Below are 26,762 nucleotides of genomic sequence, written 5' to 3'. Positions count from 1 at the left end.
GCCCTCCCCATCCCGGCCACGCAGCTTCAGAAAGTGGTGGAAACGTCCGTCACCCGCAAGGTCCCTCTCCTGCACGGACCTGGTCGCGATGGGCTCTGAAGCTGCAGAGGAGACAAGCAGAGCTCATGGCTCCATTTACCACCGTTTTACAAATCACCTTTTTACTGCAAACAATTATTCCTATGGCATAGACACAGTAACCTACGGCGTTGCAGGGAGCCAGGCTACGGTTATCTCCAGAGACCAGGGTCTTTTTTAGCAGAGGATCAATAACCGGGGAAGTCGGTGGCAGCCTCATACCTTTCTGGCACTTACTCGACCAGCTCAGAGTCCGACTTGTGCTTCCCCATTTATTCCAAGCAGAAGAAATGGACTCTATTCAGAGCATCTTTAAACCAGACACCAACCTTCTAAAAACTATTTTGTACATTATTTATTTAAGAGGAGTCTTTGGGGCTGCTGAAAAAAAGTGGGATAGCCACATTCTGACCTTTAAAAAATATAATTATATATATATAGCTTAAATAACAGATTTTTAAATTACCCTGTATTATTGAAAGCAGAGAAAAAACATGTTTTATTTGTATAAACATCTACACCGTTCCAGTCTATTTGTGAAAAGGCTCTTATTTTTCCTCTTCCCTATACCACAGAACATATAATAAACCACAAACCAAGTCAGAGGTCTTCTCCAAGACCACAGGACTATTCTGGCCTTGTTTTCATGCCAGGTCATGGGATCAGGGCAGGAAAGGACTCAGCACTCCAGGATGCAGACTAGAATCTCAGGGACTGTTAACTTTGATTTTCTAATCTCAAAAGACACACTCATATGCCTATGGCAAAGTTTCTCAACAGCTTTTACAACCCAAGTTTCCCATTTTGTTTTGATAAAACCTACAGATAAAAAAGAGGGAACTTCCTCAAAGCCTTAATAACTCAGTAGTCTTTTTTAGTCTATATATCATACAGCCATATAATTTCTAGAGAAAATGGTACAAATGTCTCAATTATACCATGTCTGAATCTATTCAACATTTTTTTTCCCAGCAGTTAGTTATCAAGAGTTTCGCTTTCTGTTGTGAATTCAGTTTTAACGGGAACCGGTTTGGTAAGACATTGGTGAAGATTTTAAGTGTAATTTTATGATTACTCCACCATCTACGAGCAAACACTCTTCTTTATTCCTCAATCTTGCTATAATAGGAAGGGGATTTTGGAAGATTTCTGTCCTGAGACTTCAGCGTCGTCACTTCTCCAGTGAAGTGTATATCTAGGGAATGAAAACAGCCCAACTTCTTTCCTTGTCCGGTCCCCACACGTGAAACCAGAACTAAGAAAGTATCTCATTCTATATAACACTTCAAAAGAGCCCAGAACACTTTTCATTGTTCTTTCTCACATTTTTACCACTGCAACCTGCCCCGTAAGCATGGCATCAGCCTGCGCCCAGCTCTCCTAACGCCCGCTCCCGTTTGCGGGAGTCACCTCCGTTATCCCGGTGCGATCCCACGGGTCCGTAGCCACGCGTGCTGGCAGGTGCGATTCTCGGCGGCGACCACCCACCCACCGAGAAGTCAAAGGCAGCCCCCGAGGGGAGACGTCCCTCGCACCTACCTCTGAGGGAGATGTCCCTCACAGCCCTGAGAGGAGACGTCCCTCGCACCTACCTCTGAGGGAGATGTCCCTCGCACCCCTGAGGGGAGACGTCCCTCGCACCTTCCCGCCCCCCCTCGCAGGGCAGCCCACGCTCCGCCAGCCCCCGGACGGGCCACCACCCTCCTCGCTCGGAAGGCTCTGGGTACGGAACGACAGGCGCTTAACCACCGCCGCCGCCGACAGGCGTTCAATTACCGCGGACAGCTCCTCTTCCCCGCGCAACCGCCCCCCGCCCGTCCTCCTCCTCCTCCTCCTCCTCCTCCTCCTCCTCCTCCTCCTCCTCCTCCTCCGCCCGCCGTCCCCGCCGCTCCCGCCGCTCGGCGGAGGCCCCGCCCGCCCGGAGCATGCCGGGACCGGGGCGGAGGCCGCGCGCAGCCGCCGCTGCCGTCAGCGCCGCCTCCCTCCCTCCCTCCCTCCCTCCGGCGGCCCGGCGCGATGAGCCGCCCGTCCTCCGCCGGCCCCGGCGCTAGCAAACCCTGCGGCAAGCAGCAGCACGCCCCGTCCCCCGCCGTGCCCGCCGCCGTCCTCCCGGGTCCCGGCGGGGCGTCTCCGCCGCCTCCCCCCCCGCCACCTCCTCCTCCTCCTCCTCCTCCTCCCCCGCCGCCGCCGCAGCAGCAGCAACAGCAGCAGCATCACGAACTGACCTCGCTCTTCGAGTGCCCCGTCTGCTTCGACTATGTGCTGCCGCCCATCCTCCAGTGTCAGGCCGGGCATCTGGTCTGCAATCAATGCAGGCAGAAGCTGAGCCTCTGCCCCACTTGCCGGGGCTCCCTCACCCCCAGCATCAGGAACCTGGCCATGGAGAAGGTGGCCTCGGCCGTGCTCTTCCCCTGCAAGGTAAGGAGGGGTTTTTTTTTAGGGGGATGGGGATGTGGGGGGGGCCCGGGCGGCCCGGTAGGGCCGCCCGGGTTCCCCCCCCCATCCCCATCCCCCTGCCTTCTGTCTCAAGGCTTTCCCCCTAGTAAAAAAGGGGGAAAAAAAACTTTCTGTCCGGGTGGCAAAGTTTGGGTGTTGGCGGCTCGCAGTCAGGTTAGGTTCCCCCTCCGCAAAAAAAAAAAGCAGCGCAGCGGAAAAGCTTACTCATTTGGGTGTTTCGGTATAAACGCGGCCTCGAAGCGTGGCGGGTCGGGTTTTTTTTTTTGGTTTGTGGTTGTTTCTTTTAACGGCAAAGAATCCTCTGCCTTCGTGGTCTTTCAGTTCCAAAACCCCGCGAACCGGCTGGGGTAGGTACAGTGTCGTGTTTGGCCGCCTCTGCGCTGGCCTCGGATTTGCACACCGAGCGGACTGAGGAGGGGAGAGCAGACCGATGCAGAATTTCCTGATGGGCTTACGTCTCGCCTTCGTTGCTAGTTCGATAGAGAAACATTGCAGCCCACGAGAAGACTTTAAGGCGCTTTCTAAGGTTCATCCAACGTAAGCAATAGCAGGTTCACTTGGCAGTTTGTAGAAGGTGATGATTTGGCATGTACAATAATGCCCACGCTGAAGACACCGGAGGCGTCTCCTCCCACACCAGCATGTGGGACTTGTCCAGACCCACTGCAGACAGCAAAGCTGTAGCTCTGCAGCTTCATTTTCTGCAGGTCCGAGTCCCCTTCCTCCCTTTCTTTCTTCCCCGTCATAAACACTGAACAGTAAAAGGAGGCACTTGCTGGCCTCCATGAGCCTGTTTCATGGTTCTGCAGGTTTCTAAAGTAAAATAAGATGATGGGAGCGCCACCAGCCTTTAAAAGCAAAACTTCTAATGATTCTTTCTAATTCACTGGAAATCCGGCTCTAAATTTTGTCCTAGTATTTGGCATAATCAGTAGATAAAAAGGACAGACTTCCCCCCCCCCCCACCCCCAGTTATTTTAAGCTATGCTGGTGCTCAGTCTTAAAAAAGGGTTTTATGGAGGTAGCAGAAGTTCTGTTCATGTCCCTCTCGTTAGTTCTCTGCAGCCCTCCTTTGGAAGGGCAGGGGCTGGTAAGCTGTCAGGTCAGTAATTACATCTGAATTATTCTTTTTTCAAGTCTGTTCTCTCTCAGCACTATTTCCCATATTCAGATTAAACATTTAAATCTCTTTTTTTTTAAAGTGAGTTTTCTATCTAAAAGAACTAGGTGAACTGCTCTAAAGTGCACATCCTTCCTAATAGACATTCACCAGGATGGCAGATAGATACGTACACGCAGGCAATGCTGAGTAGGCCCTTTTTATATCTTCCTGGAGCCCCTTGATCCTCATACCTCTGTAATATCAAAAGCACTTTAAAACCACAGGCTGAAGCGATGGAGGGACAGATACAGGAACTGCTGGAGCCATCGCTGATGTGGAATGTGAAAAGAAAGTTTTAAAATATAGAGCTGTCCATGGAGAACTGTGGTCAGGCTGGCAGTGGGACCGATGCAGCCGGAGCGGGCCCCGCCGGGCTCCAGCGGCACGTGGCGAGCTTTCCGGTGAGAGCTGCGAGCAGGCACTCGCCACCTCTGCCTGGAAAAGCCAGTCCCTAGCAGCAGCTTTCCCCGGCCGGCCCGCAGGAGCATCGCTAAGGATGCGCAGGGAGTAACGGTACCTCCAGAGGGAATCGTCCGTGTCAATTCTTGCAGCACGGTGTGGTCGGTGGTGAAAGCCCCGTCTGCCTCAGGGGGCTGGCTGGGTCACGGGATGGGATCACTGCCTTGCGGAGCTTTTCATAGTGTGGGGCTGTTTTACCACTTGCCCTTGAACGGGAGTCACCCTCACGGTGGCAGTAACAGATGGAGCGCAGTGGTGGGACACTGGTCCTCTCTGCTGAACACAGCAACAAGTGCAGCCAGCCACACGCCCAGCTGTGACCCAGTCTGAGCCCGAGGGAATACAAACAGCCGGTGCGGGTTTTTCACTGAAACGCTGGCCTAGTTCTCGTTTTCTAAAGTCTCTTGTCGGTCTCGTCTGTGGCAGGTAGTTTTCCCTGCTTGTCCTTAATGAAACGGATGCATCCAGGCTGGAGCGGCTCCCTGGACCAGAGTCCTCGCAGCCCCTCATTGCACCGAGGTGCAGCTCTGCTGCCCGCAGGATGCCAGTCTGTCCAGCAGCTGAACTGCCAGGCAGGACTCCTGCCTGCTCATCCCCACGCTTTGGGGATAAACAAAGCATGGGAGAAGGAGGAAAAAGCCTATAGACTCTTCCCTGTAAAGAGAAGAAGATGAGATGTTCCTAACTTTACCTGTCAGATGTTACTTTACTCACTTGGTAAGAGGAAGGTTTCTTAAGCCCTTAATTATGGGATTGGCTTCTTTACCCCTTGAGGTTTACTTTCTCCATGGTTCGAGAAGTAAGCACGAACAAAGAGAAGTACGTATAAGAACATACACACACCCCCATGCCATATCCCCCTGGGAGAACTGAATAGCAATCCCTGTGTCTGTCAGGCAAGTTCTGGTTCAGGTGCATCAGCTGTAAACACTCCTCCAGTTTGGCGTTCTCTAAAGATAAATAAGAAGGCTAGCAGATGTCAGCCAGTTAAGAAAAGAGCATTTCCAAAAATTCCTCCCAGTATTACTCCTGTGGTTGATGTTGTGCTCTTCAAAGCAGCGACCTGGAGGAGGAGGGATGCTGGTGAGGTTTGCAATGTGCTGGGGATCGGGCAGCTCAGCATCTTGGTTACGGGGCTGTGAGTGTTTCGCCTTGAGCCAGGGGTGTTTTGGTGGTCTCTGCAGTAACCCAAGGCACAGGTCTGTGCTGGTCGGCATGTCAGAGGCTGCTGCTGCAGCCGGCAGGAGGTCGCGGACTGGGCTCACGCCAGCTCGGGGCTTGGTTTGGTTTCTCGATACAGTGCCTGCAAGCCAGTTTAGAGCTGGGAGAGCTGGAGAGGGACTGAACCAGCAGTGGTCGGCATGCTGCACCTCGCAGCTACCTGGTGAGATGCTAGCACAGGCAGGAGCCCTGGGCTGCAGCGCGTGGGAGGGGACGGCCGGGGCAGCCCCCGGCCTCAGCTGCACGCAGGGGCACTGGGGCAGCACTGCCAGCAGGATGTCAGGTTCCCCCACGCCATGCTGCTGCGGGCACACATGCACCTGTGAGTTGTCTAGCTCAGACCCGAAAACATGGCTTGCTCGGAGCCCCGTGTCCCAGACCATGCCGCGGTACGACCGGCGTGGGAGTGTGCATCCTCCCCGCGCACCAGCATCTGCTCGCAAGCTCTCTGCCCCTCACTCGTCGGGCACCCAGAAGCTCCTCGCAGAGGCATAGATAAGTCTCTGCTCCTCTTCCCTCGGACACCCTCTCTTTTATGTGAATTTTTTTCTGCCGTGAGCAATTCCTGCTCTGCTGCTTTCACTGCTCCCAAGAGCCGCAAAGTGAAATTAGCACACGTTAACGCTTTTCGCTCTCACTTCTTGGGCCCAGAAACAGCAGCATGCCGTCAGGGCTGTAATTCTCAGTCGGTGTTATGTAGGTCGCAGCCAGCCAGCGGGGAGGTGGCCCACCATGCCCCTCGGCGGTGGGCGTCCACGGGGTGCTGCAGCAGCACCAGGGGTTTCGGCAAGAACTGCCCCGCTCTGCAGCCGGCACGCGGCAGCTGACTATGCACCAGGGCCTGGCCCTGGTCTGACTCACCTGTGGTTTTCACCATGTTAAGGAAACCTGATGTAAGCTTTCGGGAGGCGAGGGGGAAGTCAGAGTTCCAGAAAATGTGAAAGACCAAATAGAGACAGTGGTCTGTCCAGAGGAGGACCCTGCACTTCCAGAGACAAGTATGAATGGCACTCAAAATAAGTAGGACTGAGACACAACAGTGCAGAGCCAACAGAAAATGGGGATTTGGTGTTGCCCGTGGCTCTAGTTGCTTTGAGGGTGGTTCTTCTTAAAATGCTTTAAGAATTACAGTTATTGCATCTTGGTGCTTTACAGGGCTTCCGGAAAAAAAAAAAAAAAATCTATAGGAGGATTTAAGTCGTAAAGTCACAGTAAAGTTACTGAAAACATAAAATGCCTTTTAGTGCTCTAAGCAATCTGCACAGGATAAAATGCACTTCATAAACACACTCAAACTCCTAATTAATAAGTACCAAAAGGAATCCGTTGTTTTCTTTCATCTTTTAAACAAGTACAAGTGGAAAATAATACAAAGGTGCTCTCTAGTTATGAAGCTGACTTAGTTTGGTTCTTCCGTAACTTTGGGGGTTTTGTCCAATACTGGCTATGAAAGAAAATAAATCTTATGAATTGGCAGCTTCCTGAACAGACACCAGAACCCATTTTCACAGCAGTTGTGTGAGGTACGCTGTGATCATTAGCTGCTAAACTTGGAACTGTGACCTGGCTAACTGAGCAGCATAGGGTGGGAGAGGTGTTTCTCGATTTAACCACTTCATCCAAAGTCTATGAGAAAACGAGTTGTGAGTGTTCTCTGTTGTCATTGGCAGAACTGCAGTCCTCACATAACCACGAGTATTAGCCAAGATCTGTGTCCTGCCGTGTTTTGCTAGCCTTTTGTGGTGGGACTTGACAAACAAAGATGTTCATGCTTGAGTGATCTTAGCATGGCCACGGAAATGACGTGGGACCAGCACTCCTTGTCTGCCCTGTGTAAAACTGCAGGCAGTTCCTGCTTGCATTTCAGTTTATAGTAGAACTTACCTCCAACATACACAGGCAAAAACTAGCCCAGCACTAAGGAAAGAATATCCAATAGCAAACTCCGTGTTTGTTTACACACTGGTAGGAGCCCAGCTGGGCAGCTATATGGATGGCATTTAGCAATGTGTGATAGGGAAAAAGAAAAAAAAAAAAAAAAAAACACAACAACAAAACACACAAAAAAACTCCACCAAAAATCCTGCATAGGTACACCAGTGAATTGTCACTGCTGTGATTAATTCAACCTAACAATGAGTTTTACTTATAATAAAGGAAATTTACTTTTCTAGTTATTACATACATTAAAAAAAATCTAAGTACACAGGGCTTGATTTTTTAGAGGATTGAGACCCCATTCTTACCAGCTTTCCTAGGAGTGGTAATGCTCTGCATCACGGAAGCTAGGACAGATACCTCGCATGAAGAGAGTCTTCCGAGATCCTTGAACACAGCCATCTCTAACTGGAGATACTGCCATGTTTCTGAGTCTCCAGATGGTCATGGTACTTTTGAAGAAAAGTGAATCCAGTAAATTCATTGTGCTGTACTCTTACACTTTGCTCTGTGGAAAAGTCTTTCTGCACTTCACAACCATCACTTTGTGTTTAAAAAGTGGAAGGCATAGTGAGACTGTATATAAGCTAACAAGTCTTAAATAATACCAGACTAATCACTTCAATTTTCTTTAGACAGGTGGTAGGAGGCGGGCAAAGCCGCTCTATGTCCTTAGACCACTGCTGCTACACTATCAGTTCAAGGGAAAGCATGAGAGGTTTCCCATGTAAGCGAACAACTTGCAAACAGAAATTGCACAGTCATGTTATTGTATACAAACTTACTCCTGTATACTGTCCAATGCTGCTTCTACAGCCTCTTCAGAGCTTTAATTAAAAAAAAAAAAAGTCATTTTAAAGATTTTAAGCAAATATACTAAACCTAAATAAGGTCACCCTTCCTATTTCCAAGACATAGTAGACTCTAATAAAGCGGTGGGATTTTTTTCTGATAAAAATTCAGTTTATTTTGGTTTTAATTGAACAGACATCCCTTACACACAGGGGTCTGCTTACATCACCCTACCTGCACAGGTGCATAAGAGCTTGCATGCTCTATGCATGAAATGACACAATGTTCGCTGGTCCTTTCCCATGTGAACCATAACAGCAGACCCAGCACTGCTGGCAGAACAGAGTTTATAAATGCGCTGTGCCAGGCAGCTGGCTGTGGCCCAAGCCAGTTTCCTCACTGGTGCGAGGCTCTGGAAAGCACAGAGGCTCGCTGTTTTCTGGGCTGGACCTCACCGTGCATCCCTGGGGGAGCTCCCTAGGGTCACTGCTAGACTGGGCTAAGCATCTGTACCCAAGGTTCAGCGAATACGTCGGAGGGCTGGAGGGATCTTAAAAGCAGGGACAGAGGTTTTACAAAGCACTGGAGTAGAGAGAAGTATGACAGGGTCTCAGTCCTTGTTGAGTCCATGAACATTGCTGATGCACATACAGGAGCAGGCAGGCATCTTCTTTCCAGAAGCATTATTTGTATCTCACACTACTTCTATACTAGAGGGAGAGGCTGCTGGCTAGAGCAGGAGGGATTTGGACTTGGCAGTCTATTCCCAGCTCTGCCACTGATTTCCCATGTGGCTTCAGACGAGTTACTTTAATCCTGTGTCCCTGCCTGCTTTAATTTACAGGGTTCATAATACTGGCCTGCCTCTGCTGAACACTTTCAAGCTTAACTGGTGTTTTCCAAATGCTTTAGGACACTCAGAAAGCTATCCTGTCAAAGTGAAATTCAGAGCAGCACACGCAGAGTGACACACTTGGCGAAAATGTGGCACACTAAGCTATGTATATGGTGATGAGCTCTGAGCTGACTGTTTCCTCTTAGGAAAGAGAATACAGTGCTAAACAAATGACTACAAAAACAAGTACAAAATACCTTCCGCCATGGAGTACCAGAAATGATGAGAAGGGCAATGAAAAAGCAGAAAACAGTCATGCCAGCCCAGGCATTAGTAGCATACCTGCACTGTTAACACCATGCGCAGCCCTGGCTCCCCGACTCAAGGACACAGTAGAGGTGGAGAAGGTGCACAGGCCACATAGCTCAAAGGTATTGTATAACCTGTACACAGGGAGAGACGGAGCAAGCTTTTGAGGCTTATGATAAAGATGAATGACATTTGCAAAGACAGCAAGTCAGTTTTTGCTCTTCATGGTCTCCCACTGTTGGTAGGGCTCCTCACCAAACGAAACCCGCGGCGATGGGTTTGGGAGCACACGAGCACAGGTACTTCTCACGGGGAAGGGCAAAGCCAACGCTATTTGCTCGTCTTGTTTTTGAGCTCTCACTTCTGTACTCACCACTGGTCGCTTTTGTGTAGATGGCTGCTTCCGCCCAATCAGCAGCTTGTATATTCTTACTATTTTTGTTAATGAGGTTAGACTTGGAGCTGCTCTTCAGCACCTCGCACGATTGAAGCGTTAACGGGGGTAGGAACATGGGAAACACCAGCAGGCTGGTGGGGCTGCGCGTGTACACGTACCTGTGTCGCTGCATTGCGCGGCAGGGCAGCAGGCATGGCAGACGGGCGCGTTTGCCGTGATGGGGCTTCTGCCTTTGGCAGGAGGACGCCTTGTTCCACTGTAGCGCCCTGCAATAAAGCCACTAGCAGAGGATTAAGCAGCAGGGGCAGACACAGTAAGTGAAGGCTCACGTTAACTCTTTATGGCTTATAAAACAAGCTCCTCCAGACGCACAACGTCGAGGTTCTGTCCTGGTATTCCTAGCACCGTGCTCACAGCGTGGGTGATTTGCACCTTGGGCATTTAACCCTTTGAGCTGAAACCTCTTTCAGACATATTAGCCCAGAAATAATGATTTATACCTTGATTATATCTGTCCTCAAGGAAGTGTCATAGCATCCATAAGCAGCCGTGCACGCATGTTGTAACGTACATGCTCGTGTTAGCAGTGGAGTTGATATTGCTACAGATACCTACAGACTGGGGGAGCTGTGCTCTTGGGGAGAACAGGAGAGAGTTTTTTTTCCTCTATGGAGGTAGCGTCAAAGCAATATAGTCACTGTGGACAACTGAACTGACCGTAGAAAAAGGAAGAGCATCCCCGGTTGTTTAAAGCAAATTAACCCTCCAAATTGCCCAATGACATTAAGAGAAGTTAGAGGGTACTTACTTGTGTGCTAGCTTTATGCTTGGTGAAAAATCATCCTCTCCCTTTCCACTTCTCACAATTGCAGTGTTGAAACTGTTCCAGTGTTTAAAAAAAAGCTGTGGGGAATCTGCATTTGAATTTAATGGGAGTGCTTTTGCTCTCTGATGGTAATAAGGTACATCTATTAAAAATACTTCACTCTAGTAGCTGTTTGCTGAAACTAGAATCCTTTGTTCTTTTTAAAGAAAAGAAAAATCCAAACCAGGACCACTTCAGCTGATCTGGACCGATCAGATTTAACTACAACAGCAAATCTAACTACAACTCAGCCTTACAATCCGTTTTATCTAAGCGCTTGCATTAGAAAAAAAACAACCACAAAAGACAAGAAGAATCCATTTTTAAGTGGAAACAAAAATAAGTAAAACTCAGCTCTGAATCCAGGGCTAAATAGAAGTATCTAATGTAAAATTTGCAATGAGAACAAGAGTTCTGGTTGATCACCAGTGTTTCCAGTTGACAGGTGGGAGCAGCGAACACTAGTGCTGGTGCCTTTCCTGACAGCTTGTATTTGGTCTTTTTCCAGTACGCCACAACAGGCTGCTCTCTGACACTCCATCACACAGAAAAGCCAGAACACGAAGACATCTGTGAGTATCGTCCCTACTCCTGCCCATGTCCTGGTGCCTCCTGTAAATGGCAGGGTTCCCTGGAAGCCGTGATGTCCCACCTCATGCACGCCCACAAAAGCATTACCACCCTTCAGGGAGAAGACATCGTTTTTCTTGCCACAGACATTAACCTTCCAGGGGCTGTTGACTGGGTGATGATGCAGTCGTGCTTCGGTCACCACTTCATGCTGGTGCTGGAGAAACAAGAGAAGTATGAAGGTCACCAGCAGTTTTTTGCCATCGTGCTGCTCATCGGCACCCGTAAGCAAGCGGAGAACTTTGCATACAGACTGGAGCTGAACGGCAACCGCCGCCGGCTGACCTGGGAGGCAACGCCTTGCTCCATCCATGACGGGGTGGCTGCGGCCATTCTGAACAGCGACTGCCTAATTTTTGATACGGCTATAGCACACCTTTTTGCTGACAACGGAAACCTTGGCATTAACGTGACTATTTCTACGTGTTGTCCGTGATGTATTTGCGTAGCTAGCAAAACCTAGGCTGTCTGGACATAGTGCTTTACATTCGCCAAGGGTTTTCTTTTTGTTCCGTTTTTTTTAATGCTATTCAACTATGTCATTGTGTATGCTAAGGTTCCTAACTAGCCAACATTTTTAACCTTGGAGAGAAGAGGAACAAGAGTGTCCTGTAAGTAATATGAGTGGGAAAAGGTCTTTTTAAATTCTTGGGTGCCTTAGGAAGATTCCCCACACACAGTCACCTTTTTTAATTTAATTATATTTTATTTAAAGAGTGCTTGCATTAGACATGTGGCTTAAGAGACCTGGAGTACTGCATTCCCATTTGGAGCGCAGCTAAAAGCCCTTCAGCAGGAACACTGACTTGCTCTCTCACTGGTGAGCTTTAATAACAGTTTTTAGTAGGCGGGAAAGGAAAGAATCCAAGCAACCTCTCACAAGAGAAGTTGTGCCTCAAAGGGGGAGAACAGGTACTTCAGTGTTGATACTCCATTTCCTGCTACCTTATTAAAAAGGGATGGGCACTGGATCATTTGCTGCATTTTTAAAACAAAATAGGGGAGGAGGAGCTGGGGTAAAGCATGGCAGAGCATGGGAATTGCTGGCTCCTGTCTGTTTTAGGGGGATCAGTGAGCCCAGCACACAGTACAACTGCTCACAGCCAGGTACAGGTGAAAGCAGGAGGCACACATCTAATGTATCTCAAACAGCTAGAGCCAATAATATAGAAATACATGCAAGCTGTCCACATGCAGCTTCCCTTGGAGACATACTTGACTATTGATTATTGTAAAAGACTAATAATATAGCAAGAGCTTTATGGCCAGTGTCGCATCATTTGCTATTTAAGTTTTGTTGCCATATTTACTTTTATTTTGTAATAAATACTTTGCAAAAACTACACTGCATAGCATGCTGTGCTAACATGCGTGTGCGTGACAGTAGCTATGACTTCCCGGTTACTTTGCATGCCCTGGCTCGCTGGATCTGCTGGGCCTCCTCCTGTGCGGGCTAGCTCACCCAGGCGAGCAGCAGGACGCCGCAGGGCTGAGGGGGTGCTCGCCCCCGCCACCTCCCAGCCCTGCTGCCAGAGGGCCACTTTGCAGCACAAGCAGGAGAACCCAGGGGCAACACCGACAGCCTGACTTGTGCGAACTGAAATCACGGTCTGTCACCAAAGCTGAATCTGCCTGCAGCCTCCCCTCTGCGACCAGAACCTTCTGTCTGATTCACTCAAGCAGAATACTAGCTCCGCATATGGCTTCCCTGAATATTAAGATGTTTGCCATTTGGAAGAGGCAAGGAGTTGTGAGGTGATACAGTCTGCTGAGTTATTCAGTGGTAGGAAGCCTCACAATAGTAGAAAACTACATGTAAAGTGACAGATGAAGCTTGGTGTGAATAAATATAATGCATAGGGAGGAAAAACAGTCCTAACTGCATCCCTCCAGGGAAGAGCACTTTGGAGTTATGACAGAGTCCCATGCAAACGTCACCTAACGCCTGGTAGCAGTCCCCAGGAAAGTGCACAAGAGAATGACGAGGACCACATCAGCGAAGAGAAGCTTGTTCCAGCCTTGAGAATTTGGAAGTGACCACAGGAAAAAAACCTCCCAAGGAATTACTCTAATCTTTTTGTATACAGTTCCTATAAAGATCCTACATTTGATCTCAGCTACACTGTGCTGGCAGAACTCCAGCAGCATCAGCCAAGTAAACTAATTTACTCCTGCTTAAGCAGGATCAAAGTCAAGCTCTGGCTCTGACAGGCGTTAACACCTGTGCTTTCAGCAGAACTTGTTAAGCAACAATTCCTAAGGATTTGATTCATTTTCCCATATTTCAGCAACATTTATAGTGGAAGATAATTTTTCTTACTGACAGTTGGGACATAACAACTTTTTTGTGTAAAACAAAACTCCGAGGCATGTCTTTGATTATAGCAGGATTAATGAAATTAATTACTCCAGTGTTGCCTATAACCCACATTAGATAAATTAACACACATTATTTCATTAGGTCTTTCCACACCATTCAGTTCTGAAGGAATGGCAAACTTTCATTATATCTCACACCAAAAAAACCCCAACACCCAGTATCTTTTCTGTCTGAAACCGAATTTAGGATAAGGAATACCTCAGCTGGTACTGCCAAGAAGCAATGTGTTTCCTCTTCAGACCAATAAATGAACAGGTGACATTCATTCCAGCAGTCGACAAAGCATTTCAGGTTTTCTTCTCTATGCAGCTGGGCACAACACAGCTGGTACGACTTCCCGAGGGTGATGTCCGAGTGCCAGAGGCAGGAGGGGCTTGCAGGGCACCAGTACCTTGCCAAGGGAAGTGGCAGCACATCAGTAAGTGTGTGAAAGTTCCTCTAAATATTCAGAAAAAAGTTGCTGAGGCCAGCCTGGTTTTCTTAACAAAACTCCTGACCACCAACAAAGCAACCTGACTTTGAAATGGATGATGAAACGTACCCAGAGGAAACTCTGCCCAGGAGCTGCAGCCGGCAGACCTCCCTGGCACGGGGAGCTCTCCCGCTGCCCAGGCGGGCTGCAGCACACAGCGTGTGCCCAACAGCCCCTCTCAGCTGCACTCCAGCACCGCCTGGGAGAGGTTAACTGCACAAGGCGACACGAGCGACCAAGAGTTGTCCCTATGAAGCAGTTTTTCTGTTGAGTCGCTACACTATATTGTTGACGGTTCTCCCGAAAAACAATTTCTGCTTTAAACACAAAGAAAAAAATGCAAAAACTCCTAGGGACTGATGAGTTTATAGCAAGAGCATGGCACAACTTGAGTGGTTCCCACCCGCGGCTGTGCCAGCGTTGGGCCGTGTGCTGTTAGGACAGGCACTGTCCTCCAGCCGTGCCACAGCCAGAGGTGAAACCTGCGTCAACACCAGGATCTGCACCAACCGACATTGGAAGCAACGTCCCAGGACCCCAATGCTGTGGGGAGCTACGAGCACCAACGCCAGCCGAGCAGCGTGTCCAAACGCGGCACTAATACCACCGGCTGCACCTCAACGTACTCCTTCCAGTTTTAAAAACGAGCGACTTGCTGCTTTTGCTGTAGAACTCACGTGCTTGTAAGACAACTGCAAGTTCTTATAAAAAGCCCAGATAACGTAGCACATACACGCTGTCCTAAGGTGCACCTAAAGCCTGCGTTTGTTTGCAAACGACGTTTCTGAAGAAAACTGCTTTCTTTTGTTCTCCAAGTGCCAATTCCTTGGAGGGATCCAACCGCCCCTAGCCCTACAGGAGACATCACCGACAGATCCGCAACAAGCCCATGACACCACCGTGAGAAGTCCGCCCGGGCAGGCGTTCCGGGGGCAGTCAGGAGCTCATGCCCAAGCAGCCGAGCCGCACCGGGGTTTGTAACCCGCCTTTCACCTCCGGCCCAGCTCCCACTCCACGCAGAAGGCTGCGGCTCGGCTCCAGCGCTCCCTCGGATCCCCAGCAGCGACGGGACGGGGACGAGGACGGGGACGGGCCCCCCCCGCTCCAGCCCGCACCGCGGCCCCGGCGCAGCGGCTCCACGGGCACCATCACGGCGGCCTTCTGCGGCCCCGGCCACCCCCGGCTCCCCACGCCCGGCCGCGGAGCTCCCGGGGCGGCTCTCCCTCAGAGGAACCCGCGCAGGCCCGCCGGGAGCAGAGCACCGGCCCGGGGCAGGGAAGCACCGGCCCGGGGCAGGGAAGCACCGGCCCGGGGCAGGGAAGCACCGGCCCGGGGCAGGGAAGCACCGGCGCCTCAGGCGGAGCCGCCGCCGAGCTCTGCCCCCGCCGCCGGGCTCTGCCCCCGCCGCAGCCCCGGCAGCCCCCGCGCCCGCCGCGTCGCCCTGGAGACGCCGCACGACGCCATGGGCGGGCCGGGAGCGGGGCCGGGAGCCCGCCGGCCTCTCAGGGGCGCGGGCCGGGCCGGCGGGACGGCGCGGTCTCTCTGCGGCTCTCGGCGGCGCGGGCGTTCTCTGAGGAGAGACCGGTAGCGCCGGCCGCGGGGAGACCCGAGGGTACGGGAGGCTCCCCCGGCCGGCAGGCAGCCCCCTGCCCTTCTCGGGGACGCTCCGAGCATCGCACGCACCGAGCCCGTCCCCCGGCGGTGCTGAAGGGACGGGCTGCTGCCGCCCCGGGCAGCCCTCCGGCGGGATCGCGGCGGCGAAACTGCGGGCAAGCCCCACCGAGCGCGTCGTCTCCAGCGCTCGGATTTGTAGTGAGGTAGGTCTGGAAGAGCCTCCTCCGTTAGTATAAGCGTCGGGGGCAGCGCTGGGCGTGACTAACAGGTGGGTTTGTGCCTCCGATTAAGGGCAATGGAGGCGTCGGGCAGCGCTGAACCCGCCGCGGCGCAGGAGCTGCCAGGAATTTCGGCGTCGGTGCAGACAGAAGCTAGCTGGCTTCATGAACACGCCCGCGGAAAATCAAGTAAGAAACAGCCTCGTTCAAGAAAGGGGTTGCTCACTTGTACTGTCATTCACTCAAGCTGCCTCGTACCCCACCGACTTTCGTGGAAGGCGCGTGACTTCGCAATTTCCCGAGATCCGTTTGCAAAGTGGCAGCCCACCCGGGAGCAGCCCCCAGGAATCCCCCTCTGCGGTCCCCTCGTTATCCTCTCTGCAGAGCCGCTTCTAAATGGACCTCTGGGTCCCCGTTAAGCATGCGGGAACGCTCTGCCAGCCGGCAGGCCTAGGAGTGCTCAGCAGGCGGCAGAAATAGCGTATTGTACTCCTGTGAGAGGTACTGGCAAAGCCTCTAAGGAGAGCTGAAAATAGATCAACCTTTTTTCTCCTTCTGCTCGGCTGAGTCATCCCGGCACGTGACCGAGTAACCAGCTCCTTCGCTTGCTCGCCGCAGTACAGCGTTGTACCTTAGCATGTGGCATATTAGTGGTAGTTGCTGCCTGACCCCATCCCTTTTGGGCACCGCATCGAACAGCCTTTGCGCTTCATTTTCAATGCCAGGCAGCTCTCCTCTGTAGGAGAACATCTCCCGCATCTCATGTGCCTCTGAGAGCAGGAGGAGTCATCTGGGCCACAAAACGCAGCACACCAGCTGAAAGTACTAGGGAAAGCTGCGTGCAGACCTATCTCAATAGACGGGGGGCATGCACAGCCCACGACAGATAAACAGTGCTCTCTTTGTTTGGAAATGCACTGTGAACATGTTTGCAGGAGAAAAACAGTATAGGCTTTGTACTTTAGTTGGAGCTTCACGACTCCTTGGGATGACTGTCGCTGTAACGATCAAAGTACAGCATAACCAAACTTGTGCCAGCAGTAAATCATCTACCTGGGTTTGGATGCAGCAGCAGTAGGTAGACAGAGATGACACAGAAGCTGCAAAGCCCATTAGAGAGGGCAGAGTAAGAACATGGAGTGTCCACCTGCTCTGAGCTCTGCACCCCAGGTACCAGGCGTCCCTGTGTCCCTCAGTGCCACGGTGCACCCAGAGCCGTGCCCCAGCTGCACAGCTCCACTGGTGCATTTTCCACTCCCTGAAGTCACTTCTTCTCAGGCAGGGTTTGTGATCGGTTACTCTCTGTGTCACAGCTTGATTGCAGAGGGCGATAACTACACGTCTTTGTACTGCAATTTAAAAAGACAAAGTTCAAGGAAACCAGCAGCCACATCATTCAGCCTTCTAAAAGCATAAGAAACTCCCATAGCATCACTTTCTGCCGCTTTCTGCTTTTCCTTCTGTGTGGGTCCATTCACTTCCAGACACCTGCCCGAGCTGTGGTTCCCACTGCAGGCCTGGGAGCTGGGTGTTGACATGGGGCTGTCGTGATTTTTACCCCTTCCTTTTTAAATACCTGTCCTGATTTTTTCATACTTTCCAAAGAGGAGGACTTAGAAAGGATTTGGTATTTCAGCCTGCCCAGAGTTTCATCTGGCTGAGTGTTTTCTGGAAAGCAGAACAAGCTTACTTAGAAGGGCCAGACAAATTGGGTGGCAGCAAGGGGAACTGAAATTCAAGATTAAAAGAACAAGGAATGTGTTTAGTTTGCCTGAAGGGGAGGCTATGGCAGCTGGCATGGTGGCCATGTCGATGTTCAAATAGAAGGTGACATATGGGACAGCACACAGTGTTGCACCTGAGGCAGCTGGATGTCGGTAGCACTGCCTGCCGAGAGCGAACCTGGGACTGCTGAGGACAGTGATAGACACTCAGTCATCTGAGATGTCTCCTGTTGCCTCAAAGGCTAAAAAACCCTTCGTTGCACTCACGCAGCATGGACTGCACTTGGAAATGAGAAAAAGGTCCAATCGTCTCTACAGCTCTTTCTTCTTAGGACAAGAGAGGCTGGAAATGCTTTAGAGGATAATGCAATATTAGATTAGTGCTACAAGTCACTGACCCTAAGCAATAAGCCATCTCCATGACTTCAGTGGAATGATTTTGTAAAGCCCTGATCCAACGTCAGTGCCCGGTTCCAGTCCCTCAGGCATTTGGGAAGGGTTGCACACAGATCCAGAGCCGCCTTCTGAAAGCATAGGAGCAAGTCTGGCAAGAAGGTCTTGGGCAGCCGATGTGGTTGGTGAGAAAAGCTGGCATGCTGAAAAAGGAACAAACAAATGTGTCTAGAAGATAAGCTTTCCGAGAACACAGCACTGCTGTTCAGTAATTCTCATTATCGCTATTACTTGCAGCCCTGTCAGAAGAGTTCAGCAGCTTGGATGTTTTGTGTGACATGGAGGTAAGGACTCACCCAGGTTGCATATATACGTTTTATGCTTAACGGCTTTACCTCTGAACAAAGATATGACTCCACATTGCTTTTGGTATTTTCCACTTTGAGTTCAAAGAAGATTTTGTGAACCTGTTCAAGAAATTGCTGTGCACACTCCCCTCCGTTGGCCTGCCTACCCTCCTGGCCTACAGACCCGAATTGTCACGAGAAAACATACAGATTGAGGTGAGCCAGTGGTGGGTGTTCCCTACTGTGTGGCTTTTTTAGTTTATTTTAGTTCCTACGATTGCCACACAGGAAAAGTAATAATAATGCCCTTTGCCAAACTAACGCAGGAGTTCCTTTATGAAAGGGTTTTTCTTCTGTGAGGCTGTTGAAATGATGCTTGTTATGCACTCCTAAACAGCAAGAGGCTGTGCAACTCCTCTCACCACCACTACATACTATGTTAATTGCCTAGCAGAAGATTCTGCCCCTTGGCTAAAACAGAGGTACAAAATTTATATAAATACTAGGTATACAGTCAAAGAATACAAGCTGGGCATAGAGTTCTCTGTAATCCTTAGCAGAGTAAAGTCATCAGAGGGAGTTAATCTTACGCGTGAGGTGGGGACAAGGGAATTTCCAGGAACTATGCTCCAGAGAAGTCAAGTATTTCAAATTAATATGTTCAGAAAAGGGTTTGAACGAAAGTGCTAAACTCGTAGTATAGTAAATGAAGCGTAAGTGAAGTGCACCAGCTAAGCAGCCCCAGAGCAAGTACCCTTCACCCCTTGCTGCTGCGGCTGGGTGGCTGCTGTCTCTCCAAGGAGCGCTGAGCTAGGTGTGCTGCCCTGGGGAGCAGAGGCATTAGACATGAAATTCAGCAGCGTGCTCTTGGCAGCTGCATCTTCTACAACTCAGCTTCAAAACGTGTTTTCAAAAAATAGATATTTCTTTCAGAATATCTAGTACCCGTCCTCAAAAAATATCCTGCAGCAGCCCTGATTTGCATCTGGTCAAATATGCTCAGCTCTTTTGTCAACAAATCTGCTGGTGGTTCCTCATGAAATTTCCCACAGATTTTCCTATCATGAACAGTGCAACAATCTGGGCACTTTTTCTCTTCGAAGCCCCAAGCAATGTATTTGCAAGGGTTAATGCACCGGAGTACTCAACTATAGCCTTCTGCATGCTCTGAAGCATTCCCTTGGAAGAAATGGGTCTCATAAATACTACAGTAATTCCATTTCTTTGAGGGGTTTTATTTATTTATTTACTACAGATTGGCTTTTGGTTTTGGTGGTTTCCTGAACCTAATGTGTTGAGTTAAACCATTCCACGATATCACAGACACAGATCTGTTTTAACTGCTCTTACGTGCTTTATAACATTGCATTGTGAGCAGAGCCCTCTTTCCCCAAGATAAAACGAGGATTTGCATGCTGATACCGTATTTCTGTCCTCCCCTTGTTCTCTCTCCCCACCTCCACTTCAGACAGAGGAGGACTCTGCTCCGAGGTGCGAGTACTGTGGCAGTCTGCTGAAGCCGTTCCCTTCCGTCGAAGGCATTTGCCCACCGTCACAGGATTATGAATCAGTAAGCTGGCGGGAAAGATTAACAGAGGTTTGCTGTGGAAAGGCCCGCTCTCATGGCACCGCTCGTCTACCTTTCAGAAATTCTGCTGCGAGCGTAATCGAGACCTCTACGAGTTCATCGTAAATGAGAGGAAGAACCACGAAGGTGCCTGGAGCGTTCCCATTGCTGTTGGCCCCCACAAATCCCACGGCACCGAAGCCGACAGGCTGCTGTCAAAGGAGAGAGCGTACCAGAGGTACCGTGAAGTGACTACAGGGAGAACTGGGGATCAGGTCTGTATGAGGAACCACAGGTGACTCCGGAAGGAAAAGAAGCGTTAAGAAAATGAAACTGCAGCAAGAGGGAATGGAAGAAAAAAATTTGCTTTAGGCAACACAAGTTCATATTCTATCTAAACCCTCTTGGCTCTTCTCTCATCAGGCCGTATTAGGTGGCGAGGTACGTGCTAGGTAAAGCATTAATTCTGCTGCTGACAGACATAATACCTAGAGACAGGTAGAGCCAAAACCAAATTGCAGCTGTGGGAGGGTCTAGCTTTTACCTCAGGTGCTGAAACAATTTGTATTTCTCAATTTTGCTGCATAAACTGTGACATGCATTTGGATTCCGATATCCAGAGTCATGAGAACTCTGCAAGTTTGACTTCTGCTGAGCTGTTTAGCAGGAGGCCCAAAGCTTATACAAATATCTAAGCCTATGGCATAGACATAAAGAAAAGTAAATCAGCATACCTGGAAGTAAACCGTTAGTTTCCTTGAAGATCCTTTGCAGTCTGATGATGCGAGTACCTCATATTATGTACAGAGCATAAACCAAAGCCATTGTCAGACACTGTCAAATTTATAGGAAGCTAGATAAGAAGAACAGTGAAAATATTCTTGGAGATTAGCTGTTTTCTTGATCTTGTGGGCAGCTCTCCTTCTCTTTTACATAAAATCTTGATACAAAATCCACTACAATGTTTAGCTCTGCTGTCAGTAGAGCTGATGCTATTGCAATCGCAGTCTGTTCACTGAAATCTCTGTATGGGAGCAATTCCTTTTTGCTGAGATTATTATTATTTTGGTGAGATCCCGTTGCCTGTAACTGTTATTTGTAATTATGAGAGCGGAGAGAAAAACAGGTTCAAAAACTTGTGTTCCTGCAGCAAGGATATCCAGTACTTCTAGCTTTCAAAACAGGATATATGAAATGTATATCAGGAACACTTTCATTTTCCAGGCAGCAGGAGAGACAAATGGCCAGACAGTTAGCTTTCCTGGCAGCAGAGGCGACGAGTGTAGCTGAATGTGAGTTTGCATTTCCTTATGTATTTATTTGTCTATTTATTACAACAATGAATTGAATGGAATTGCTTGTCTCTAACGCTCTCCAACTGAACACGAGGATTTATACAGCGACATGTAAGTTCATTGTCAAGTGTGCAATCCCATTCAATTAGATACTGCCATAATAAATAATCCCTCACATGAAAAAACAAAAGCAGTTACATTCCCATTGCACAGAGAGGATCTCCTTGCTGTGACTTTCAGTATTTATATCTGAACATTTCAGCTGAGAGGCACAGAAATTGACCTTAGAGAATAGTAAGTTGGCAAAGCCAAGCCCTTGGAAGGTAGGAACTGCCAGCATTAGGGTGATCAACTTTTTGCCTGATCAGGTGAATACTCCACTAATTCCTAGCCCAGGCTGTGGATGACTGAGCACCCCTTTGGATCTAGCTATAAAATCAAAGGCATTTTGACTAAGAACAGATGAACTAGGTTTACGATATGGGCATATTTTCACAGAGGATGGCAGGGCACTGAGGCTTTTGCAGCACCAAGGATTTCAGCATGTCAGTCCTCCAGAGCATGGAGCTGTGAATGCTATTCAAAAAAAGTCATTCTTTACTCACACAGATATGTATGTATACATAATTGAAAAAACTACAATCCTGTTCTCTGAAATAGCTGAACACTTTGGACTGTCCTTGTTAGAAAATACCCCAAGACAGACTCCCAGGATAGAGCATTTCAGCCAGAAATTCCCACTCCCCCAAGTTACAGCCTCCCTGCAGAGGTGCCAGGCAGCCCCGACATTGACGCTGCCAGCCCTACCCGATGCAGACAAACCCTCCCTTTGCTCTCTAGGTTCAAATCAAGCTGGCACAATTTCCTACCTGCTTTCTCGGGAGCCCCCATCACCAAAGGGCCGGACGCTGGTGCCTGGTGGGAAAGCAGCAGAACCCAAGGAGGATCCCGTCTCCGACAGTGTCACCTGCTGCGATTTTACCCTTGTGGGTGGAAAGGCAAGTAGCTGCTGCCTGATGGTGATGGGCTGTGCCTCGGACGTGTCCACACTCCGGAGCGGCTGGAGCCTGGCACCTGCCTGTCTTTAAAGGGCAGCTGGTGCAGGACTGCTCTCATCCATTTTATCATTTCTTTTCTAATCTTAGGTAGTGAAGAATGAATTGTTGGAAAAGTACTACAAACATGGAGGGAAATTCCTTACCATGCTTCCAGATGGAACAGCACAGTTATTGTATCCTTTACAGAATTCACTTGCCTGCATTAGTCCAGGGTTCTAACTGTAATTTTAAGTGTGTTCTAGTCTGCTTTATCACTGAATAACCTGGTCCACCACTCACTCTCGCTTTCACAGTCTGAAAAAAAAGCAGTAGTGAAACTGCTTCCATAGCTCTTGGTCTGAAGTTTTTCAGATCAGCCAGTAGCTTTGATGAAGGACAGGCACTTGTGTCTTTAAAACCCAGCTTAAGAAATGCGCTAGCCCCATGTTCGGACACACTCCAAGCTCTGGCCACCCCTGGAAGGGCTCTGCTGGCTGAGTGGGCTCCGAAAGTGCTCAGCCCCAACAAACCAGCACAATGTTTCCGACCGGCACTGGTGTGGGGCTGACGTCTCTGTCCTGCACGTAGGAGCACGTAAGAGGTGCACAGACAAACTGAAGTTACCAGTATAACTAAGAGTACTGTCTGAAGAAATAAAAACATGGCAGTTTCACCAAAGGACCCCATAGCTTTCAGGCTGCCTTTGCTATTATTTAAGCCCTAACACTTTTAAGTCACCCACATTATTTTTCCTTACTGTGGCTGACTTCTTTCTGACCCGGGGGTGTATGAAAGTGTACCTGAGCTCTGCCACCAAAGCAAACAGGGGCTTGAGACTACTTCTGTGTTCTGCCCTCCAGGCTGCTTTCGTCCCAGGGATGCTGCCGGTCACGGCGGTGGCAAATGGCAAAGTGCCATAAACGCATGCGCTCACAGTAGCAAGTCTTGCTGGAGGGAAACCCCAGTGAGACAAAAAATACATGCTGTTTAGATATGTTCAAGTCAGGTTTAAGGGCCAAGGGCCTTATTTTCCCCCTGGTTGTTTTTTTTTTTTTCCTCTGGGAGAATAATACCTCTCCCTGTTTTCTCTGCTGTCATCCAAGTTGAGTATTTTGATCCCTTCACTTTGCTAGGCTTCTACAATCATAAGCATTGTCCAAGAACATGTCTTTAAAATAAATTTGCTAAGTGATTCTGCCTGGATTATTGGTTAGAAAACAAAAAAAATGTATTCCATATCTCTAACAGCTCTTTTGTCAGTGTACACAGAATACGTCAATGTAGGAGAAAAGCACTGGCAGTGTCCCAGGTAACACTGGCAGCACACCACCATTCCGCCCTTAACGCAGGGATCTAGGTAATACATCAATTTTTATACTCCAAAGTAGCACTCTGAAATACTTAGTATGTAATAATAGACCAACCAGACAAAAAAAGGGGTTATGAACACCTTATCTGATGACAGCTATCCATCTGGAAATCTGGCAATCATTGTTATACGAGAGAAGAAATGGCTTACTTGCATAGTACAGGAAGACAAGCAGAGTAACGTCAAAATACAAGCAGTATTTAAGTCCAATGGCAGAAGTACTTGCTATTATCCGAACGGAGCTGTGTGGTATGTTCACATTGGTCAGAGCAGTTTTGTTTTCCACTGCGCCTTTTAAATTTCAAAGGTCATAGACAGTATTTTTAACCACATTCAAAAATTAAAGGACAAATATAGCAGCTCATGAGCCCTGCTTCGGGTGCCTCCCAGAAGAGCAAGGCTACCCCAGCTGTGTCTTGAGATGGGGGTTAGATCCCAAACTAGCTGTGCCTTGGTCCCATCCCTCTGGGGAAGGAGGGATGTAGGCTGTGGGTGCTGCAGGGTTCAGAGCTTTGATTTTCCTCTCTTTTAGGATAAACATGAGTATTCAGGGAGGGCAGTATTTGGACCAAGCAGGCAGCAGGGTGAGAAGGTGGACGTGGCCAAACAGTGTCATGACATCAGGACCCCACGTCCCGCTGAGCCCCATCTTCATCTCCCTGAACCGGCACGTGGGGGTCAGGATCCTAGGCCAGGACAAGATCACTGTTTCCTTCCTCGCCATGGGGCAACAAGCAAAATTCAGCGTGGGAGCTAAAGTGCAGGTATTTCTCAAGCACACAGGCAGCTCCACAGAAAGCCGCTCCCCACAGGAGTGCAGCAGCCAGGGAAGCTCCCATCCATAGGGAAGCACGCTCATCCCACAGTGGGTACTCCCTATGTTGCCCCATGTCCTGGCCCCCAAAATAGCAAACAGTGGAGGTGTACCCGTGCTCAGTCCCATGCAGACAGGGGACTCGGCAGCCTTGGCAGCCCTGGCTCTCTGCAAGGGGCTGCAGAGTGCAGGAAGCATTCCCGTGCAGGTCCCCAGTGTCCCTGGCTGCATCCCCAAGGGACACCCAGGCTCTGCCGTGGGGAGGAGAGCTGTGATCCGTGGGGACAGGGTGCGTGGCAGCTCCCTTCCTCCACAGGGGCAGGTTTATCTGCTGGGGAGAGACCAAAGCCCCGTCCCGCAATGCTGCGGCTCTGCTGACACAGTTCGCCTCTGCTCCCCAGGTCAGCGACATCGCCCGGCTGCCTCCCCCTACCTGGCTGGGCGAAGATGAGCTCCTGCTGCTTGCCTTCAGGGTGAGGATTCTGCGGCTCTTCGACAGACTGCGTGGATGCTTAAACTTTCCTTCTAACGAGCAATGGGACAAAATTAAGCCTCCAGCTTACCTTGTCACACAGACTTTAAAGATCTTACGGCTTTGCACAACTTCTGACATAAGCGATGAGCTACGCAGCTCAGTCAGGGCAATAGTAAATGCTCAAGTCTGATCAGCACATGTGTGGTGTGAAGGCAAAAGGATAAGAGGGGTTGAAAAAGATGTCCAGGAAAACTTGCTGCCAGTGCAGAAAAACCCCACCACAAGGAGACTTGTGGCTGAGCTGGAGGGATGGGACAGAAGTGCCTCAGACCCTCCAGCTGCAGCCAGAAGCCAGAAGCACCTAAGTCACTCCTTTAAGGGTCACTTTGTCCACCCCAGGAGACCTCCGGGACCTTCCCAGCTGCCATGAGTCACCGGTGGTTTTTCCAGGGCTCTTGGCCTCCCTCCTACCCATTCAATTTTGCTCTGCGCCTGCAGGGGTGCTCTGAGATGCAGACGAGCCAGAGCCCTCGCCTGTGCTCAGCACAAACTGTCAAAAAGTGAACGCACCCAGGGCAGGAGCTCACCGCCCGGGCGCTGGCTGGGTCAGCCAGCTCCTGAGCACGCCTGTGACGCAGAGCGATAAGGAGCAACTTTGCCAGACAAAACCGAGACAAGCAGTCAGCAAGGATGGGAATGCGGGCGGTCAGTGCTCCTCCCAGCGAGCCAGCACCATCCCCTCCCAGCGCAGCGCCCACGGACAGGCAGCCAACACACCGGCTTCCTTGGGGCACTGCCTCTTGGGAACAGGGAGGTGTGGGGCCACAGGAATACCCGCTGCACCAGCACACCGCGCTGGGCGATGCACAGCCGGCAGCCCAAGCTGCCGCATACAGCATCTGACACGGGGACACCTTGCAGCCTCCAGACCCTGCTCATGGATGGGAGCACATGGAGAAGGAGGAATGGCAAAGGAAGCACCACCTCCTTGGGCTCTCTGGGCAGCCTGTCCATACAGCCAGGGCACGGCCAGGCAGCGCTGCCCTGGTCAGTGCAGAAAACCCTGAAGGTTGGTCTGCTAAGGCCATGGGAAATAAGGACACATTGGAAACACCAGGGGAGCGAGGCAATGCTTGGAGGGTTCCTCACTGTCCCATCTTTTATCAGGTTCTCCTGGCCACAGGTCAGCAAACACATATGAAGTGAGCTTTTACACTATACAGCAGCAACCGCAACACTAGTAGGAAGTTGCACAGTAAACGAATCCCAAAGAATTAAATCCAATTTTTGTCAAATTAGGCTCTGGATAAACATACTATATTCATTAAGTTCACATTTGTTACAGATTTGGAATTTAAGTCTACCAGTCCAAGACAGACAGTACGTACAAGTTCTTGTTACTGAGCTGCATGAGGGCTCTGCTAATAGCACCGCGAACACCACTCGCAAGGGGCTCGTGCCATGCCGTCGTAGCCAGGCAGCCACGCACAGCGCCTGCCAGCCTCCGCCGCCCCGAGAAACACCCCATCCCCAGGAGAGGGGCAGTGGAGGGGACTGCTCCTGCCCGCGAGCCCGGGCTCACGCTGGTCTCACCACAGGGGCGTCAGTCGGGTGCAGAGTCCTTGGGAAAGGGCAGAAACTGGATGCTCAATGGAGTAACGGAGGTTTAAATCCACTCCAAAGCCTGTAACACAGTCCACTGGGCAAAACCACATACTAAAATTACCAGAAGTGGTGGGGCATCAGCACGCTCCCACTGCCAGCTGCCCCTCACCTCTCCGTTCCCAGGCGATTTCAGAGCTTTCCCCAGAGACGGAGCAAGGGACCGTTCCCCCACGACGCAGGGCCCAAGGCAGCGCAGCGTCCTGCTGCTGCACAGCCCAGCTCCTGTGAAACTCTGCGGGCTCGGGCACG

The 26,762-nt window shown here is 50.1% G+C and overlaps 2 protein-coding genes and 3 long non-coding RNA genes across 5 annotated transcripts; 2 read left to right on the top strand and 3 right to left on the bottom strand.

Moving 5' to 3' along the window:
• Positions 1-430: 430 nt before the first annotated feature.
• LOC142032525 (uncharacterized) lies at positions 431-3,499 on the bottom strand. Its single transcript, XR_012650875.1, has 3 exons — positions 2,740-3,499; positions 2,304-2,489; positions 431-1,273 (listed from the first exon to the last, which is right to left on the bottom strand). It is a non-coding gene; the product is annotated as an uncharacterized LOC142032525 (long non-coding RNA).
• Positions 2,087-13,311, top strand: SIAH2 (siah E3 ubiquitin protein ligase 2). Its single transcript, XM_075031182.1, has 2 exons — positions 2,087-2,496; positions 11,022-13,311. Exons 1-2 carry the CDS (start codon positions 2,095-2,097, stop codon positions 11,577-11,579), a joined length of 960 nt encoding a protein of 319 aa, XP_074887283.1. The 5' UTR covers positions 2,087-2,094; the 3' UTR covers positions 11,580-13,311.
• LOC142032523 (uncharacterized) lies at positions 3,509-11,030 on the bottom strand. The gene is made up of 4 exons (XR_012650873.1): positions 9,807-11,030; positions 9,285-9,385; positions 7,624-7,767; positions 3,509-4,810 (listed from the first exon to the last, which is right to left on the bottom strand). It is a non-coding gene; the product is annotated as an uncharacterized LOC142032523 (long non-coding RNA).
• Positions 11,171-18,472, bottom strand: LOC142032524 (uncharacterized). Its single transcript, XR_012650874.1, has 3 exons — positions 16,054-18,472; positions 13,722-13,914; positions 11,171-11,300 (listed from the first exon to the last, which is right to left on the bottom strand). It is a non-coding gene; the product is annotated as an uncharacterized LOC142032524 (long non-coding RNA).
• ERICH6 (glutamate rich 6) lies at positions 15,499-25,655 on the top strand. The gene is given in 12 exon segments (XM_075031181.1): positions 15,499-15,812; positions 15,901-16,016; positions 18,242-18,288; positions 18,391-18,507; positions 19,760-19,873; positions 19,876-20,096; positions 21,083-21,150; positions 21,994-22,151; positions 22,299-22,384; positions 23,656-23,808; positions 24,092-24,323; positions 24,775-25,655. Coding segments are annotated over 11 exon segments (1,572 nt in total). The 5' UTR covers positions 15,499-15,812; positions 15,901-15,904; the 3' UTR covers positions 25,039-25,655.
• Positions 25,656-26,762: the final 1,107 nt, after the last annotated feature.

Source organism: Buteo buteo, chromosome 7 (genome assembly GCF_964188355.1).
Source record: "Buteo buteo chromosome 7, bButBut1.hap1.1, whole genome shotgun sequence".
Lineage (NCBI taxonomy): Eukaryota > Metazoa > Chordata > Aves > Accipitriformes > Accipitridae > Buteo > Buteo buteo.
Note: the sequence above shows the minus strand (reverse complement) of the source record. Positions and strands in the feature narration are given on the sequence as shown.

Bases quoted from the DNA above. Each gene is read 5' to 3' on its own strand.
- SIAH2 (XM_075031182.1), top strand. From the start codon at position 2,095: ATGAGCCGCCCGTCCTCCGCCGGCCCCGGCGCTAGCAAACCCTGCGGC. The intron at 2,497-11,021 runs GTAAGGAGGGGT...GTCTTTTTCCAG, and splicing joins CCGTGCTCTTCCCCTGCAAG to TACGCCACAACAGGCTGCTC.